Source organism: Vidua chalybeata, chromosome 22 (genome assembly GCF_026979565.1).
Source record: "Vidua chalybeata isolate OUT-0048 chromosome 22, bVidCha1 merged haplotype, whole genome shotgun sequence".
NCBI lineage: Eukaryota > Metazoa > Chordata > Aves > Passeriformes > Viduidae > Vidua > Vidua chalybeata.
Window position 1 is genome coordinate 6,027,962 of NC_071551.1, and position 20,248 is coordinate 6,048,209.

At 43.2% G+C, this 20,248-nt stretch overlaps 1 protein-coding gene across 2 annotated transcripts in view; it reads right to left on the reverse strand.

The window, feature by feature from the left end:
- Positions 1 to 20,248, reverse strand: part of MIB2 (MIB E3 ubiquitin protein ligase 2) — a 54,480-nt gene that overhangs the window by 29,056 nt on the left and 5,176 nt on the right. For both annotated transcript variants that reach the window (XM_053962671.1, XM_053962670.1), the window contains exons 2-3: positions 13,084 to 13,408; positions 9,684 to 9,855 (exon numbers count right to left, since the gene is read on the reverse strand). In XM_053962671.1, the coding sequence (XP_053818646.1) occupies positions 9,684 to 9,855; positions 13,084 to 13,330 (419 nt within the window). In that variant the 5' untranslated portion in view covers positions 13,331 to 13,408. The remainder of the gene's footprint in view (positions 1 to 9,683; positions 9,856 to 13,083; positions 13,409 to 20,248) is intronic.

Genomic DNA, 20,248 nt, shown 5'->3' on the forward strand with positions numbered 1-20,248 from the left:
TTCTCTCACAAGGGATGGGATTCAATGCAAAGATTCTTAGTGATAGCAAAATAAAGCACCGAGCTGAGCTTAAGATGTTTAAATAGCAAAATATCCACCACTCGTTCTATTCTTAGCAGAAGTTCCCTTTTTGGATTGTCATGTAACAGTAGTCATTCCCCAGCTCAACACTCTCACATTAACCTGCCACCTCCTCTGAAATTTGTGGATGGAGACCAAAAAAAGCAAAGCTGATCGATTTAGAAAGCTGAGCTTCCTTAAAGAAGGAAATTGTAAGAAACTCCCTCTCCTGCCCTGCTGAAATTCTGGGGCCACCAGAATTCTGAGCCTGCCTCACCAGAATTCTGAGCCTGCCTTAAAGCACTGCTGAGCAGCACCACCAAAGAGTGATGCAAGCACCAGAAATCCTCAGCCAAAGAGTCTTATCAAGGTTTTAATCTAATTCAATGTTTTGCTCCAAATACTGGATAACAACCAAAATTACCCAGTGTGATGCAAAAATACCCCTGGGATAAATTTAATCACCGTGGTCCTGCCTTTAAAAACAATGTTAATTATGACAGCACGAGTCTGCAGCCATTTCTGCCCTACAAATTCCAAGGATATTAAATGACTGCAGAGCCCAGAAAGCTCTTGGGAGCATGCTCTGCACAGAATGAAGTTATGGATCTCGCCAGCATGCTGGGAACCACTCCCTGGGGATGTTCTGCCTGTGCTCAAGCTTCTCTGAGGTGCTGATTTGGGTTTTGACATCCCTGAGAACTCAGCTGCAGCATCTGGAACAGCAGCATCACCCCTGCTTTAAAGAGAGGGATGGGAGATCCAAATCCACTGATCTGGAGAGATTGAAACAAAAACAAGTTTAAATTTGCAGCAGCAAGCCAGAGCTCCTTCACACATGATTGATGTGTTCAGTGAGATTTTTCTGCTGCAGAAAGTTCTTATCTGAAGAAATAAACACAATGAAGGGCACCAGGAAGCAGAAGGGTTGGTCACCCTGTAAGGTGGCAGGCCATAAATATCACATTAATCCCTCCAAATCGACTGATCTGGAGAGATTTAAACAAAAACAAGTTTAAATTTGCAGCAGCAAGCCAGAGCTCCTTCACACCAGGCATGGCTGATGTGTTCAGTGAGATTTTTCTGCTGCAGAAAGTTCTTATCTGAAGAAATAAACTCAATGAAGGGCACCAGGAAGCAGAAGGGTTGGTCACCCTGTAAGGTGGCAGGCCATAAATATCCCATTAATCCCTTCAGAAAGGCACAGCTCTAAACCAGATTTTCAACTTGTGGGAGACACATCCCTGCCAGGACACACCAAGATCCACCTCCAGAAAAGCCAACACGAAGATCTCGCAGGAACTACAGGCAAAAGTGACCTCAATGCAAGAAATTCCAGGTTTTTAATCCCCCCAGCAAAGCTTCTCCTGAAACTCTTCCAGCAAAGGATAAAGGAAGGCACTTCTGACAGATGGCTGCTGGTTGCTCAAGCAGGAACCACACTAAGACAGGGAGCTGGAGAGGGATCAGGATCACAGAAACCTATTTCAGGAACTGCCTTCACCCAGATTTTGTCCTTTTCAATCCTCTCCTTCCATGACAGGACACATTTCTTGACAAAACCAGCCTTATAACACATCTTTATCTGTAAAAGTGCATTTTTTGGTAACCCCCAAAGTAATCTGGATCACAGAAACCTATTTCAGGAACTGCCTTTACCCAGATTTTTTCCTTTTCAATCCTCTCCTTCCATGACAAGGCACAGTTCTTGACAAAACCAGCTTTATAACACATATTTCTGTAAAAGCTGTGGTTGTTTTTTGTGACCCCCCAATGTAATTTGGATCACAGAAACCTATTTCAGGAACTGCCTTTACCCAGATTTTTTCTTTTTCAATCCTCTCCTTCCATGACAAAACCAGCTGTATTCTTGTAACACATCTTTATCTGTAAAAGTACATTTTTTTGGCAACCCCCAAAGTAATCTGGATCACAGAAACCTATTTCAGGAAGTGCCTTTACCCAGATTTTGTCCTTTTCAATCCTCTCCTTCCTTGACAGGACACATATCTTGACAAAACCAGCTGTATGCTTGTAACACATCTTTATCTGTAAAAGCTGTGTTTTTTTGGTAACCCCCAGAGTAATTTAAATCAAATCCTGCTCTGAAAAGCCACAGCAGGGAAGGTTTCAGACCAAGGCTACTAAATGGGAACTAAAAAGGTTCCTGCAGCCAGTTTTTCACAACTGTGCTCTCAGAGATGTTCATTCATTTAAAGGCAGAATATTGCACTGAGAAGATGCAGAAACACCACTGAGCACAAGGAGTGAAAATGTCTTATTATCATCCTCCAAACCTCATTATTAGTTCAAAACCCAGCTAAAGCTGGTTCAGTGAAGGTTTCTCTTGAAATTTTGATCATGTAATTCCAGAAATTATAAAGATAAAAGATGTCATTGAAACACAATCCCACTTCTAGAAATCAAACAGGATAATTAAAATTACACAAGGGAAGCCCCAGTATGAAAATACACCTTGGTGCTCATGTTTGGGGTTTTTTTAAGGAGGCACAGGCAATTCATCTGGCAAATCATACTGGGGTTTTTTTTTCCCCCTAAAATAAAATCATACAAATTCATATTAATAAATCCATTTGATTCCAAATATTCCTCACCCAAATTTTCTTACCTTAAACTGCCCCTGCAGTTTAAAAGAAACAGTTCATAAATACCACGTGTTGAGGAGGTTACTATGGAAATAAAGCTGCATCCCTTTACTGCTCAGAAATCAAACACCCAGCAGCTGTCACTCGGCTGCTGGATCAGTTCAGCTCTCAGCAGCCACAGATGGGAGCTGGGATTATTGAAGCTGCCTTGAATGGGTCTGCACTGCACAGACCTAAATCAGAGCACTTGTTCCTGGATCCGATTTCCAAATCCAGCTGGTAACTCCACCAGACAGAGCTGGTTTAAGAAATACGGATGAAAATAACTGCAATTTCTGTTTTGACTACAGGATAAAGCACAATGGGAGAAAATATTTGTATTTCTTGTGCTTGATTACATAAAACATTTCCCTGTGCAGCTCGCTGGCTCCTCCAGCTCCATTGTTTGCCAGGAAAAAAAAAAAAAAACAAACAAAACAAGGCTTGTGAAAAACTACTGAGGTTGTGATTTATTGGTGAGAGAAGGCTAGAAAATAGCCTGGGTAAAATGTTCCACATCTGAAATTCAGCTCAGCCCAGCCCTGAGCAGGTGATCCAAGCAAAATGTTGGTGCTGCATGGGAATATAACAATTAATATTTTGTGTCTCAGGTTTGGTTATTTGCAGAACTCACCAGAATGTGCCTGACTTTTCCTGCCCTAATATAAACTTGGTGAGCTTTGCTTTGCTGCCCTGCTCACAGACACTTGATTTATCTTCCAATTACTAAGCACCTACTGAGCAAATGGATACAACAGCTCTGAAAAAAGCTCTTCAGTAAAACTGAGCTCCTCCATCCTTTTAAGCCAAGGATGAGAGCCTCTCCCACAACAGCCATAAAATTCAAACTGAACAAGACCAATAGGAAATAACAAATTAGGAGGTCAGGAAGAGATTACCTCAAATAGCAAAATTGAAAAAAAAAAAAAAAAATCAGCACTTCCTATCACTTAAAGTTCAAACCCAGGTCATTTAAAGAGCTGAAATAGCCTTCAGGTAAAGGTGTCTCCAAAGCCTCTTTAGAGAACTGATTGGGAACCCTCTGCAGGGCCCGTCTGGGGTTAAATCCTGCTAAATCTGGGATTAGTGACCTGCTAAAACAGGGATGCTTGGCCTTGCCTGGGTCAGTGGCCAGGGGGGCTCTGGCAGCAGCAGCAGGAATTTGTGAAAAATCCAAGGACCAAAGGGTTCCCTGCCAGAGAAAGGAGCTGGGAGAATCCTGGAATATAAAGGAGGCTCAGTAACAAAACCCAAATCCACACAGCATTTACCACTGGCTTTTTAAATATTCTGATTTTCTCTTCTTGTCCTTAAGGAATTGCCAAAGCTTTTATCTTCTACTTTACTTAGAAGGGAAAAAAAAAAAGGAAATACTCTGATTTTCTCTTTTTGTCCTTAAGGAACTGCCAAAGGTTTTATCTTCTACTTTATTTAGAAGGGAAAAAAAGAAGAAAAAAGGAAAAAAAAAAAGAGAGATGAGTGATCCAAGCAATAGACCCAGTGAGTCATAGGCAGAAAATTTCTGTTCTTGAAAAGGATGCTGCAGTGCCTAAGGCAAAGAGTCTGCACAGCTCAGACCTGCCTTATTCCACAGAAATGCTCTCCATGGCATCAAAGGTGATCCCTGCCCTTTGTTCCACACCAGGACACTCCATCCTTAAAAACCCAGAGCACTCTCCAGAACCCTGCAGCAACATTTGCATTAAAGCAAAGATGCTGCCCCGTGTGAAGAAATTTTATTTTTTTTACTTACATTTTAAGTTTACTTTTTTTTTTTGACTATTATTTTTTTTTAGGCTTAGAGATGAGGTAATTTACAGGTGTTTTCAAAAGTTTTATTTTATTTTTAGTTTTATGAGAAGGGTGAGATAATACAGATGTTATAATTTATGTTATTACAATTAGAAGTTGACTATTTTTTAATTACAAAACACTCTTAAGTGTTTCTTGGCTTATTAGTTTTTTGTCACACTATGTTGGAGTTGTTTTGAAGTTAATCATCTAAAACTACTTTTTTGGGGTCTTCTACAATGTATTTTTTATAGTTTTATTTCTCTGAAGTATCTAGAGATGTTTTTTTTCCTAGTTCTATTTCTCTTTTAACAATATTTGTTCCATTTTATGGTGTTTCTAAGTTAGTGCTCCCACTTCTGAGTGAAAGGGATTTCATTTGCCAGCTCCCTGTGTGAAAGCTGCAGAAAACACACATTTACTGCAGTTATTGTGCCACGCTGGTGCCATCCTGAAACCAAACCCATTTCTGACAACCTCCTCCAAAAGCTGAGTGACTTCCAAGAAGCACAACGTGAAATTTTCATCCAGCTTTAAACCTGCAGCTTCCTCCTGGAAAATTTCTAATTCCTCTCCATCCCAAAACTCAGCTGGAATCAACACCTGCCAAGCAGGAACAGCAGGAAAGGTGTTCCACGATCCAATTAAACTGTTCTTTTATCCTTGCCCCTTATTGAGGCTCCCAGAAATCACTGCCACACCTGACAGCCTCATGCTGTGTCTCTTTTTCTTTTAAATTCCTTTTTTTTAATCAGCTGCTTGTTATTCTGGAGATCCTTATTCCTGAAGATCCTTATTCTGGAGATCCTTATTCCTGAATATCTTATTCTGGAGATCCTTATTCTGGAGATATTTATTCTGAAGATCCTTATTCTGAAGATCCTTAATCCTGAAGATCTTATTCTAAAGATCCTTATTTCTAAAGATCCTTATTCCTGATGATCTTATTCTAAAGATCCTTATTCCTAAAGATCCTTATTCCTAAAGATCCTTACTCCTAAAGATCCTTACTCCTAAAAATCTTATTCTGAAGATTCTTATTCCTAAAGATCCTTATTCCAGAAGATCCTTATTCCTGAAGATCCTTATTCCTGAATATCTTATTCTGAAGATCCTTAATCCTGAAGATCTTATTCTAAAGATCCTTATTCCTAAAGATCCTTATTCTGAAGATCCTTATTTCTAAAGATCTTATCCTAGAGATCCTTATTCATTGCTGACACACAGCATTCATCAGAATTCACACACAGCATTCCATCAGAATTCACACACAGCATTCATCAGAATTCACACACAGCATTCATCAGAATTCACACACAGCATTCCATCAGAATTCACACACAGCATTCAATCAGAATTCACACACAGCATTCATCAGAATTCACACACAGCATTCAATCAGAATTCACACACAGCATTCATCAGAATACTGCTGATTTTATAAAGATTTGGTATCAGGCACTACGTCTAGAGTTGTTTTTGTCAAATTAAGTTAATTTATAGCACATTTTCTCTAAGCACTCAACCAGCTACCCTCACAGAAAAATAAAAAATTTAAAAGGTGAATGAGTTTAGGGGGAAAAATCCCCAACCCAACCAAGAAGCCACCAAAGCACCATCAGACATCACATCCTGCTCTACCTCCAGAGCTCCCCGGTGCTTCCAGGACATTCCAGAGTGGTGCTGCAGCTTCTGGGAAAGTCAAAACAACTCCCACAGGACAGCTCTGGCCCTGGCAGGGCTCCTGGCCATCCTCCAAGCTCCCTTCTTCACCCTGACTGCAAGAACTGCAAGAACTGCAAGAACTGCAAGAACTGCAAGATCTGCCCTGCCCAACCCCAGCAGCAGCCTGGGCACAGGCACAGCCAAGCCTTGCAAGGGAAAATTGCTCTATTTCCATCTTCCACCACTCAGAAAAAAAAAAAAGAACAAGTTCTGCAGAGGATGAGTCCTGGGGAGAAATTACCTAGAAATCTGCTTTTTAGCCAGGTGCTCCTGGGGAGGGTCAGGTCCCTGCTGCCCAAAGGATTTCCCACCTGCAGGGCTGGGAATGCCCAGCACAGGGCAGAAAACTGGGGTTGCTTGTGGGAAATGGATTTGTAGAAAATTCTTAAAGTATGATACAAGTTTTTTTTATAGTGTGCATTTGATTTTACATTTTGAGATAAGAAATGCTGATTTAGAAATGTCACGGGATAGGACAGACATTGCTGAGAGAGAAATGGAACCAGAAACAAGTTTCAAAAGGTGGCCTTGCAAATAAAACTAAATATTTTTGAGAAATAGAACTATGAAAGATGCATTACCCCCCGAGGAGTAATTTTAGATTATTAACTTTAAGGCATTTACAGATGTGGCTAAAGTTGACAGACCAAGAAACACTTACAATGTATTTTAATTAGGAAATAGTTGGATTTTGATGGAGTGAATTATAACATCTGTATTGTCTCACCCTTCACATGCGACTGAAAGTGGAATAAAAGTTTTTCAAACACGTCTCAGCTGCCCCATCCCTGGGTCAGAAAATGGCTTAATCCAACAGTTGCTCTGCAGCAGTGCCTTTTTTTATTTTTAATTTCAATGTGAGTAAAATGATGTACCTTAAAGCTCAAATAAAAGACAAAATCAGGCATCCCTGAGTAAGTAACTTGGAGATAAGTCTGTTATTAATAGAAAGAGCAAAAACCCCCCTCGTGTCTATTTTTATAGAGATGTGTATTTTTAGAGATACACCAAATTGTGAAGCTCATTTCACAGTAGGATCTGGCTGGCTTCTCATATTAACACTCCAGAAATTTAACATATCAAGCTCCAGAAACAGCCTGATCTGGTGGATAAACACAAATCTCAGAGCTCAGAGGGGAGATCCTCTGGCCAGCAAAATCCTTCCTCTGCCAGGAATTCTGGCTCAACCAAGGCTGGCACCACCCTGGCAAAATCAGCTCCAGGCAGAGCTTCCCACACGGCAGGAAAAGCAGCTGCAGATCCCACACCACTGCCTTGAGCACAGTAATTACACTTTGCATTCCACAGATGGATGCAAGGCACAGTGATATTTTCAAAGGCAGGCAAAAAAAAAAAAAAAAAAAAAAAAAAAAAAAAAAAAAAAAAAAGAAGAAAAAATAAAGAAAATCAATGACAGAGAGAAACTGATTTCTTATTCCTCCTCCTGAAGGCAAGAGGATTACATGATTCATCTCCATGCCCACTTTAGGAGGTGCAAATAAAAGTACTGGTGAGACTATTTTTGAATTCTTCCTCAGGACGGGAGAACAGATTTCCCATGTTTTGGAGGAGCATGAAATTACAGATGCTGCTCCACAGGCATCAGTGCAGCAATCACCACAAAAAAAAAAAAATTATGTGCAGAGCAGGAGTAAGTGAGGAAGTGCTGCTCTTCAGTGAATAGACCCCAAGAATAAATCAACAATTTGGGAGTGCAAGATCCCTGCCAGCCTCCCTGTGGCCTGAGAACAGCAAATAGCAAAGCATGTCTGAGAAATTACTGAATTGTGGGGGAGCTGAGGAAGAGAAAAACCAGAGCAGAAATCATCCTTTTGTCACTTTAGAAAAACACTCTGCAGATTTCTGTTTGCTGCCTTTTTTTTTTTTTTTTCAAGCAGCTTCATAAAACCTAACCAAGCCTGACATTATTCTATGGAAAAAAAAAAAAAAAACTTTTAAAAGCCAATCAGCAAAACTTGAGCACTGCCTGATATTTTTACATTAAATCCTTTAAAAATCACACAGCCATGTACAAGTTAGGTTCTAAATTACTGCTGGGTTATTTTGCACACCCCTGGGGTGCACACAGCAGGTTTTGGAGAACTTTAGGATGGAATTGAGCCCAATAAATCAGAATTATAGAATAAAACTTTTGGTCATAAAAGCCAAAATAAAACCCAGAAAAAATTGAGCACCGCCCAATATATTTACATTAAATTCTATATAAATCTCACAGATACAGCAGTCAGATTCTACTGGGTTATTCTGCACACCCCTGGGGTGCACACAGCAGGTTTTGGAGAGCTCCAGGATGGAACTGAGCCCCATAAATTAGAATTATTCTATAGAACAAAACTTTTGATCATAAAAGCCAAAATAAAACCCAGAAAAAAACGGAGCACCGCCCAATATATTTACATTAAATTCTTTATAAATTATCCAGACATGTACCAGTTAGGTTCTACTGGGTTATTTTGCACAACCCTGGGGTGCACACAGCAGGTTTTGGAGAGCCCCAGGATGGAATTGAGCCCCATAAATCAGAATTATTCTACAGAATAAACCTTTTAAAACCCAATCAGGAAAAATTGAGCGCCACCCAATATATTTACATTAAATTCTTTATAAATTATCCAGACTTGTACAAGTTAGGTAGTCCTGGGTTATTTTGCACAACCCTGGAGTGCACACAGAAGGTTTTGGAGAGCCCCAGCCCAATATATTTACATTAAATTCTATATAAATCTCACATTTACAGCAGTCAGATTCTACTGGGTTATTTTGCACACCCCTGGGGTGCACACAGCAGATTTTGGAGAGCCTCAGGATGGAACTGAGCCCCATAAATCAGAATTATAGAACAAACTTTTGATCATAAAAGCCAAAATAAAACCCAGAAAAAAACGGAGCACCGCCCAATACATTTACATTAAATTCTATATAAATCTCACAGATACAGCAGTTAGATTCTGGGTTATTTCGCACACCCCTGGGGTGCACACAGCAGGTTTTGGAGAGCCTCAGGACGGAACTGAGCCTCATAAATCAGAATTATTCTATAGAACAAATATTTTTGGTCATAAAACCCAAAATTAAACCCAGAAAAAAAAATGAGCACCGCCCAATATATTTACATTAAATTCTATATAAATCTCACAGATACAGCAGTTAGATTCTACTGGGTTATTCTGCACACCCCTGGGGTGCACACAGCAGATTTTGGAGAGCCTCAGGACGGAACTGAGCCCCATAAATCAGAATTATTCTACAGAATAAACCTTTTAAAACCCAATCAGCAAAAATTGAGCGCCACCCAATACATTTACATTAAATTCTATATAAATCACACAGATACAGCAGTTAGATTCTGGGTTATTTTGCACACCCCTGGTTTTGGAGGTTTTGGAGAGCCCCAGGGTGGAACTGAACCCCACAAACGTGCTGAGGGTGAGGAGGACTCACGGCTGGGAATGAGCGGTCTCGTAGCGCTCGAAGGAGTGGGACAGGTCGTGTTTGTTGTTCATGTAGCACTGGGTGCACAGGTCGTAGTCAAAGCACATTTTGCATTTCCACCTCATGCCTCGGATCCCGTGCTTCTTGCAGCAGTCACAGATGATGTTGGGGTGACGCACACCTGGGGGAGCAAAAGGGAATGGGAGAGCCACACAAATTCCAGGGAAAATCGAGTTTTTAGAAGCAGCTTTCCAGCATTGCACAATCTCAAATCTATCTAGAAAAACCTTTGAGATCCACACAAATTCCAGGGGAAATCGAGTTTTTAGAAGCACCCTTCCAGCATTGCACAATGCCAAACTCTTTAAAAAAAAAAAAAACCTTTGAGATCCACACAAATTCCAGGGGAAATCGAGTTTTTAGAAGCACCCTTCCAGCATTGCACAATGCCAAACTCTTTCAAAAAAAAAAGACCTTTGAGATCCACACAAATTCCAGGGAAAATCAAGTTTTTAGAAGTACCCTTCCAGCATTGCAGAATGCCAAACTCTTTCAAAAAAAAAAGACCTTTGAGATCCACACAAATTCCAGGGAAAATCAAGTTTTTAGAAGTACCCTTCCAGCATTGCAGAATGCCAAACTCTTTCAAAAAAAGACCTTTAAGATCCACACAAATTCCAGGGGAAATCAGGATCTCCGAAGCACCCTTCCAGCATTGCACAATGTTAAATCTATCTAGAAAAAGACCTTTGAGATCCACACAAACTCCAGGGAAAATCGAGTTTTTAGAAGCACCCTTCCAGCATTGCACAATGTCAAACCTATCTTGAAAACAACCTTTGAGATCCATACAAATTCCAGGGAAAATCAGGCTCTTAGAAGCACCCTTCCAGCATTGCACAATGCCAAACTCTTTCAAAAAAAGACCTTTGAGATCCACACAAATTCCAAAGGAAATCAGGATCTCAGAAGCACCCTTCCAGTATTGCACAATGTCAAACTCTTTCAAAAAAAAGACCTTTGAGATCCACACAAATTCCAGGGAAAATCAAGTTTTTAGAAGCACCCTTCCAGCATTGCACAATGTCAAATCTATCTAGAAAAAGACCTTTGGGATCCACACAAATTCCAGGGAAAATCGAGTTTTTAGAAGCACCCTTCCAGCATTGCAGAATTTCAAATCTATCTTGAAAACAACCTTTGAGATCCATACAAATTCCAGGGGAAATCAGGCTCTTAGAAGCACCCTTCCAGCATTGCACAATGTTAAATCTATCTAGAAAAAGACCTTTGAGATCCACACAAACTCCAGGGAAAATCGAGTTTTCAGAAGCACCCTTCCAGCATTGCACAATGTCAAACCTATCTTGAAAACAACCTTTGAGATCCATACAAATTCCAGGGAAAATCAGGCTCTTAGAAGCACCCTTCCAGCATTGCACAATGCCAAACTCTTTCAAAAAAAGACCTTTGAGATCCACACAAATTCCAAAGGAAATCAGGATCTCAGAAGCACCCTTCCAGTATTGCACAATGTCAAACTCTTTCAAAAAAAAGACCTTTGAGATCCACACAAATTCCAGGGAAAATCAAGTTTTTAGAAGCACCCTTCCAGCATTGCACAATGTCAAATCTATCTAGAAAAAGACCATTGAAATCCACAAAAATTCCAGGGAAAATCGAGTTTTTAGAAGCACCCTTTCAGCATTGCAGAATGCCAAACCCCTCCAGAAAATGATCTTTGAGATCCACACAAATTCCAGGGGAAATCAGGCTCTTAGAACCACCCTTCCAGCACTGCAGAATGCCAAACCCCTCCAGAAAAAGACCTTTCATTGAGCCAAGGGCAGGCAGGAGCATTTCACACACAAACACAATGCACCTAGAAATCCTCTGAGTCCTGTGTTCATCTCTTTCCAGCTTCTTACATTCCCATTTTTTTAACTCAGTCATGTCTGAAGTAAACATCTCTGTTCATTACAGCACAAATACTGCTCATGGAAGAGTGCCATGCTTAGTGCTGGCCATTGAAACAGTTCTGCTTCTAAAGAGAAATTATTTAAGGGCTAGAAAACCCTGGCACAACTGTTCTGAATGAACCTACTCCTCTAATCCACACTTTACAGAACTAAGAAACACAACTGTAAAGGGGATTTGAATGAAACTTGATGAATGCATGTCTTAAAGGGGGGAAAAAAAGTGTATTTTAGGTGCTGCAATGTGAAGTGACATGTGTCATTTGAAATACCCATTTTCCTGGCTGGAGGACCTCTCTGCAGAAGGACAAAGTCAGTGGAAGTGTTCAGCTCACAGGTGGAAAAAGCTGGAAAGCAGAGCCTTTGCACAGAGGGAAACAGGAATGGCCAGGCCATGGCCAGGTGGTGTCAAAGGGTGTCCCAGCACATGGGACAGGAGCAGGAGGTGGCTGTGCCCTTTCCCACGCCCTGCTCCAGCAGAGCCTTTGCACAGAGGAAAACCAGGACCCCAAAAGTGGCTCCATCACACGGGACACGGGCAGGAGGTGGCTGTGCCCTTTCCCAGGCCCTGCTCCAGCAGAGCCTTTGCACAGAGGGAAACAGGAATGGCCAGGCCATGGCCAGGTGGTGCCAAATGCTGTGCCAGCACATGGGACATGGGCAGGAGGTGGCTGTGCCAGTGGCTGTGCCCTTTCCCACACCCTGCTCCAGCAGAGCCTTTGCACAGAGGGAAACCTGTGCATGGGACAGGAGCAGGAGGTGGCTGTGCCCTTGCCCACACCCTGCTCCAGCACAGCCTTTGCACAGAGGGAAACCAGGACCCCAAAGACTGTTCTATCACACAGGACAGGGGCAGGAGGTGGCTGTGCCCTTGCCCAGGCCCTGCTCCAGCAGAACCTTTGCACAGAGGGAAACCAGGACCCCAAAGACTGTTCCATCACACGGGACATGGACAGGAGGTAGCTGTGCCCTTGCCCAGGCCCTGCTCCAGCAGAGCCTTTGCACAGAGGAAAATCAGGATCCCAAAGACTGTTCCATCACATGGGACACAAGCAGGAGGTGGCTGTGCCCTTGCCCACACCCTGCTCCAGCAGAGCCTTTGCACAGAGGGAAACCAGGACCCCAAAGACTGTTCTATCACACAGGACAGGGGCAGGAGGTGGCTGTGCCCTTGCCCAGGCCCTGCTCCAGCAGCAGGAATGGCCAGGCCATGGCCAGGTGGTGCCAAAGGGTGTCCCAGCACATGGGACAGGAGCAGGAGGTGGCTGTGCCCTTGCCCAGGCCCTGCTCCAGCACAGAGAGAAACAGGAATGCCCTGGCCATCAACAAGGCCCAGCATGGCTCTGCAGGCAGCTGCCAGAGGCTGGCACACGGGCAGGTGTGACGTGGGGCAGGAGGTGGCTCTGCCAGTGGCCGTGCCCTGCAGTGCTCACCGATCTGGGCGTTGTCATAGAGCAGCAGGTCGTAGGCCCCCTGGAAGCCCGTGCGGTAGTTGGTTCTGTTGCCCTGATCCCACTGCACCACCACGGTCTTGTCGGGCGTGGTGGGGCTGCCCGTCCGGCCGATCTCCACCACGGTGCCCACGTTGCCCTCGCCGCTGTCCTGGCTGCCCCACTTCCAGTCCACTCCACGGACTACCCTCATCCCGACCTGCATGCTGGCATGGGGGTCCAGGTCCATGGATCTGCACAGCAAACCCTAAAACTGCTCCTCCAGAGGGGTCTCAGTCGGGGATCAGCGGCAGCATGGTCAGCACACCTGGAAATACAACAGGAATTTAGGTGGTGCCACTCCACACATCACATTTCCCCCCCCGCCACCCCCAGAATTATCTGCCTGCAGAAAAAGCCTGACCTGCTGAGGAGATAAATCTGTTTTATTCCCAACTGGGATATAAAAACTAACCAAGCTTCCAAGGCTCATCAGCAGCTGCAATAATATCCAAAAACTTCTTCCAGAGAGATGTGCATGAGGGAAGAGAACTGGGCTAGGAATCTACAAAATTCCAGTACCAGCCCTTGATTCCAAACTCACAAATAAGCACAGAGATACAACAGCAGCAGAAACAAGCAAGCAAAGTAAAGAAAATTGAAACAGATGACCAAGAAAACGCCACCAACAGGATTTTAGCAATAAAACTGAATCTCAGTCCATTTTTCAGGAAGTCTCCTCTGAATACAGCACTGTTGAGTTTCACTTGCCCTTCAAGTCAGTTTTGGTTTTGATTTGAGGATACAGGAAGTTTTAAAACCTGAAAGAAGCGTTTGCCTGTTTTCCCCAAGTAAGGGCAGTTTTACAAACATGGCTAATGTCAGATTAATTTCAGTTTTTCCTGTTATTTATCCATCAGCTACAGCAGGAACAGGGCAGGGCTGTTGCTCCACCTGCAATAAACCCAGCAGATTTAGTGCTGGGATCAGTGAGACAGGGACAGCCTTCCCAACTGTTGCCATGACAATGGGTAAATGAGGTGAACACCACACAGATCCAGCACATCCTCAGCTCTGAATTAAATCAGATTCTTAAATCAAGCAAATTCTCAAATCCTTGTTTCTCTCTTTACCAGCACAAGACAGACAAGAGGAATGTGGCTTTCAATATGCAGAGCCTGGAAAAATCTCTTGTAGCATCCTTGGGGGATGTCTCCCTCTTCCTCCTGAGCTACCCATAACACACAGATTTTTTTCACAAATACTAAAAAAGGCCCAAGAGGACGCCAAGGGATGAAAAATGCAGATGGCACAAGCAAAGCTCCCCTGGTGCCACAACACAGAGGGTGGAGAGCTGGTCCAGCTGAGGGGATGTGCTCAGCCCTAGCAGCAGGAGCAGCTCTGGATGTGCTGTTAACGCTCCCACCCACCAATAAAACCATCTGAAACCACCAAACCCTAAAAATAAACCCATCCTCCAGCCAAACATCCCCTTTTGAACGCATGCAGGAGTGGGTTGATGCAAAACCACACTTCCAGCGTGCAGCGCTGAGCCTGATCTCTGCTCAGCTTCAGCATCTCTGCAGCTTCAGCCTCTCCCTGTCCCCCACTGCTGTGACATCCAAACACCTGTCACAGCAGAACAGCATCAAAGCCAGCTGTCCTTGTGCACTCCACATCATCCAACCTTCTAATCAGCACTAAAAGTTGCCCTGAGGGACACTTTTGTTTGTTTTTGTGGGGGTGATGCAACATTGCTGAGCTGGAGGTGCATCAGTGTTTACTGTCTTTATGAGAGCAGGAATTATCAAAGAATATCCTTTTTAGTGAGATTTTCCCTCTTCCTCCAGATCACAGATGAATAAAATGAACTATTTATTGCTTCAACTAAGAGGCAGAACTGCTTTTTTTTTTAAAGGCTGCTATGAACCAGTCAAGCAGAGAAAACAAATGGGAACATCCAACAATGCAAAATAAAGCACAATTCAATTATTGTTACAGGGCTTTTCCCTAAAAAGAACCACCCCACCACCCCTTCCTGTTTCATCCAAGGGAACTGGGGGTGGGTACTGCCAGTGGGAAAAGGAATTTCATGCTCAGGGAAGGAAGCAATAAATTCCACAGGGTGCTGGATGGGGATAGATGGTCACTTCCCAGCCTTCTTCCTCTCCCCAGGAATGAATGAACCACCACAGGCTTAGAACTCTCAGTATTCCAAGGAAAGGAATGCCAGTTCCTGCAATTATTGATCAAAGAACATTCCAGGCTGTCCCACAAACCCATAAAACCCTACAGCATAGAGGAGGATAATCCCTCCCTGTGGGAAATGGATTTATAGGGAATTCTCCAAGCCTGGCAGAAGGCTCACACATTTGTATGCAAACCTTGAGATAAGAAATGCTGATTTAGAAATGCCATGGGACAGGACAGACATTGCTGAGAGAGAAATGGAACCAGAAACAAGTTTCAAAGGATGGCCTTGCAAATAAGACTGGGGACTTTGGAGAAATAAAACTATGAAAGATGCATTGGAGGAGGAGCCATGAGGGGTAATTTTAGATTATTAACTTTAAGGCATTTACAGCATGGTGTGGCTAAAGCTGACAGGCCAAGAAACACTTCTAATTAAGAAACTGTTGGCTTCTGATTGTGGTGGTGTGAATTATGACATCTGTATTGTCTCACCCTTCACATGAGACTGAAAATGGAATGAAAGTTTTTCAAACACCTCTCAGCTGCCCCATCCCTGGGTCAGTGAAGGGTTTCATCTGAGCAGGGCAGAGCAGGCTGGCACTGCTGGCACATCCTGACAAGTGCCCAGCAGAGAATCCCGACAGCAGAGCCATCCCTGTGTCCCACAGAGGCAAAGCCACATTTCCCTGTGCACCTTCCCACAAGTTTTGGATGCTGCTGGAGCTCAGCTGCACACCTGTGATGCTGAATGCCTTTAAAGGAGCCCCAGTGCAAAAAAAAAGCACCAGCAGCCCCTGGCTGGCTGAGCTGAGGACGCCTTCCTAAGGTGAATATTCCATTTTCCACACAAGAAGGCACCAAGTGCATCCTGCACTCCCATCTCCTCCTCGGGGGAGATGCAGAACAGGAGGAAAGCTTTATTCAAAACATTTAGGAGATGAATTACAGTGCTCTTGTGGCCTGAGCCTTGCCAGAGCAGCATTATTGACCTCCTAAGTGGAAATGTTTCACTCACTGAAGCAAATACTCCTCCCTTGATGCTGCCTGGGCTGTAATTATTCCAGGTAGAGCTGCCAGAAATGATTCAGAGAGAAAACATCAGTTTCCCATGGGAATTTCAAGTAACCATAAAGGAATAATCCATTATAAGAAGAGCAAATTTCTGAATCCTCCTCTAACATTCTGACCTTGCCTGCTCTGACACAGCCTAGATGTAATCTCTCGGTTTTAGGAAATCCCACTAAAACTTAACTGGAAAACAGGGAAATACTCCAGCTTTCAGCCCACAGAATTTTAGCTGCAATAATTGTGGCAGGTTTCTGCCAATATTCAAATATTTCAGCCCAATTTCCACCTCGTAGGAGGCAAAGGTTGCTGCTGGTGTGGCCCCACAGCAAACAGAACCCAGTGCTGTAAGCAGCTGACAAAAATCAGTGCCTGGAACATTATTTGAACAGCATGGTAAACAGAGGATGTGTTTAAAAGGAAAAAAAAAAAAAAAAAAAAAAAAGCAAGCTTTTTTTTTTTCCCTTTACACGTATTTTGCAGTTTGAATTGTCTTGAGGTGAACTGCTCCACTTCAGGGAGATTTGCCCATGCAGGAGATTCTTCCTCAGGCAACTGCAAATCACACACTTCTCCAAAATTCCCAACTTCCCCGAGTGATCAGCCCCCAAATCAGCCAGCATTACACTGAACATTTTGAAAACACCACCATTGTCCATTTCTTACTCTTTTCATTCTCTTTGACTCTTCCAGTGCCATTAAATAAAGTCTTATCAAGCCATTAGAAGTGTAGATTCATCAGCTACCACCACTGCGAAGCTTCAAGATTTAATTTTGCACATCCTCACATCAAAAATATCAACAGAATTTTGGTGTACTGGCTGAATTAAGCCAGCTCATATTGAATTAAAACCTGCTGGGTTTTAGCACTTTCTCCACTACTCCTGTGAGCATTTCCCTACAGAAATAAGGATCAGCAGGGTTTTCCCCCTTTCCTGACACAAATTTCACAGCTCAATGCACCATCAAGTATTGTTCCTTACCTGCAAGCCAGAAATAAATACTTTTGTGCTCTTTAATAACACAACCAGGATCAAATACCTCTGCTCAAGGCCTTCAGCTGCTAAGTTTATTACTAAGGTTAGCATTCATCCTGAAATTCACCCAAATATAGTTGCTGTTAGATGAAAACACAGCAGACAACCAGCAAAACACATGGAAAATCAATATTTTTGACCCATCACCACATGGACAGTGCCTCGCAGCAGAGAAGCTGTGGCTGCCCCATCCCTGGAAGTGTCCAAGGCCAAAGCTGGGCAGGGCTTGGAGCAGCCTGGGGTAGTGGAAATAGGATGGGCTTTAATGTCCCTTCCAACCCAAAGCAGTCAGGAATTCCATGAGATTCCCCTGCAAAGCCACAAGGCCTCAATGGCACTTTTCTTCCTTTCTCCTGGTGCAGCCAGGAATTTTGTTTCATCTAAAATTTTGTAAAATGGCATCACTGGCGCAGGGGAGGGAGGCAGAGAGGAGCAGATGCTGCTTTTGTGGCTTAAATACCAACAGCAGATAAATGAAGGCATTTCACTGATAAATCAGTTTGAGATGAAATCAAAAAATCAGATATGGGGCAGCTGCCACTGGTGAAACGAATCAATCAAAAAAACAAAAAAAGCCTGTGGGAGGTGAAATCATTTCCAGGGCCCAAACTTCACGTGCTCCCAGAGTATATTTAACTGTATTACATAAACAGAATAAAGCAGGTGATTAATAGGCCTTTGCTCAGGGATTAATATCTTGTCATTCCAACATGAGAGCAGGCACAGGCACATCCTGAAACACAAGGGAGGAAATGCTAAAAATAACCAGCCAGGCTCAGTCCCCACCGAGCATTTTATCTCTGCAATCAACACTTGGCCTTTACAAATGCCAGCCCATTGATCTGCTTTGCCCAAACTGAATTTTACATTCCATTTTACACTGGTTGTGTCCTGGCACTGAGTTGTTTCTTTCCCTTTCAGCAATATTTGAGTGGTTCTCACTCTGTTTTTCCATCTATTCCTTTGCCTTGTTAAAGGATGTAGGGCTAAAGGAAGCACCAGCAATTTATTAATATTCAGGAGCTTTGTGCAAACTCTTCATTCCAGCATTCTGGTTTCCTAAAAAATGGACATCAACCTCAGAATAAATGATTTAAATAAATGATCTTCCACCTAAAGGTGGAAGAAGTTAGAGAGAAGCTACACATCTTAAATTTTGGGTTCATTGTGTGTGAGTATGGCAGGAGCCAAAAGCTGCAGTGGACACAAAAACTGCACTGAGCTGGCCTTGAACCTTCAATTTAACTCAAATTTCACCCCCCACCCCGTGATGACCACAGGCACAGAAAAGCAAACCTGCTCCAAAAACATAACACTGATCTGCACAAAATCCAAACTGGCTTTGTCACTGAGAGCTGTGAACCAAAAAGGGCTTTTTGTCAGCAGTGAGTAACAAAATTAATTAAACAGAAAGTGGCAGTGATCACCCAGGAGCAAAGACACAGCACAGTGTTTTTCATTAATCAGCTCCGTGCTAGCTGCAGGACTAAACCATGAAATGATCTTGGATTGCACAATGGTCAATATTTGCTTTAAAACACTGAAATGCAAACAGCACCTTTAGGAAACACCACCATAAACCACAAGTAACCAGCTGGCACAGGCTGCCAGCACCAGAAGCTGTGGCACACCACAGGGTGCTGGGTTTGCCTGGGATTCCCTTCATTTCCTTCACTGCTCTGGTTTTGTGACCAAAGCAGTGCTGACAGCACACGGGGCTTTGACAATCCAAGCCTTTTCTGGTTTTCCCACTGAGGCTGAGGCACAGGAATGTGGGAGGGAGCACCCCGAGTGACCACAGGTGCAAAAAAAATGGAGGAAGAAATAGGAAAGGGGAATGTTTGGAGTCTCTTTGCCTCCCCAAGAAATCCTTACACCTGAGGAATTCCCTAATTTCACCTCTCCAGTCCTGTTCCCTGTCCCACTGGAGCTGCCTGCCAGGGTTAAGCCACCCCACACAGAAAGGTGGAATATCTCCTGCCAGCTCAGGGATGCTCAAAATTCACATTTCTACATCGGCATCAATCAAACCCTACAAAAGCACAAGTTCCCTCTACCAGCTCCTACTCCACAGGAAAACTTCAGGCTTCAAATTGCTGAGATCAGTGCTCGTGTGCCCAGTGGAGAATTAAAAGTGATTACAAGTGAAAGTTCACACTGGGCACCTCGTGGATCTCTCTTATTACATCCCATGAGATAATTGCTCATGAGCCCGATGAAATTTCCTTCTGGCTTTTGATGAACTGTGTTCTTTCCAGGAGGGAGAAAAAACAGCTCCAGCCATTTGCTTTAATTGGAGCTGACAGTTTGCAGATTTGAGCCTAGAGCCTTGAAAAAGCTCAGCAGCTGATGAGAATCCACTTTTTCCTCAATAGCAGATCTCAGAGTTAAACTCACATTGCTTTACAATAAAAACAAATACTCCCTGCCCACACACACAACTACTAGGTAATGTTCAAGGGAAAAAAAAAGCAATTATTTGCTCAGTTTGAATGAAGGTCTTTGCATGGAAAAAAATGGGAGAATGGTATTTAAACCTTTCCATGGAAAAGAAATAAAAACTCAATATTGCATTGAGTGATTCTTCTCCATTTCCTGCCAGGAATCACCATCACTTTTCTGGCCCTTGGCACTAAGAGGTCAACAATCAACCACCTGCATCCCCCTTTTCTGTGCCCAGAAAAGTGACAAAGCCACAATATTTTTTAAAAAAGTGTTTAATAAAGTCAAATACAACCCACCCAGGGCAGCTGGAAAATCTCCACTGCACTAAGAACAAGCTTCACAGATCCATCAGGGTTTCAGTGTACTTTATCATGCCTTGTGGAAAAGGATGGACTAGGTGGCCTCAGCAAAATCCCTTCCAGAACTAT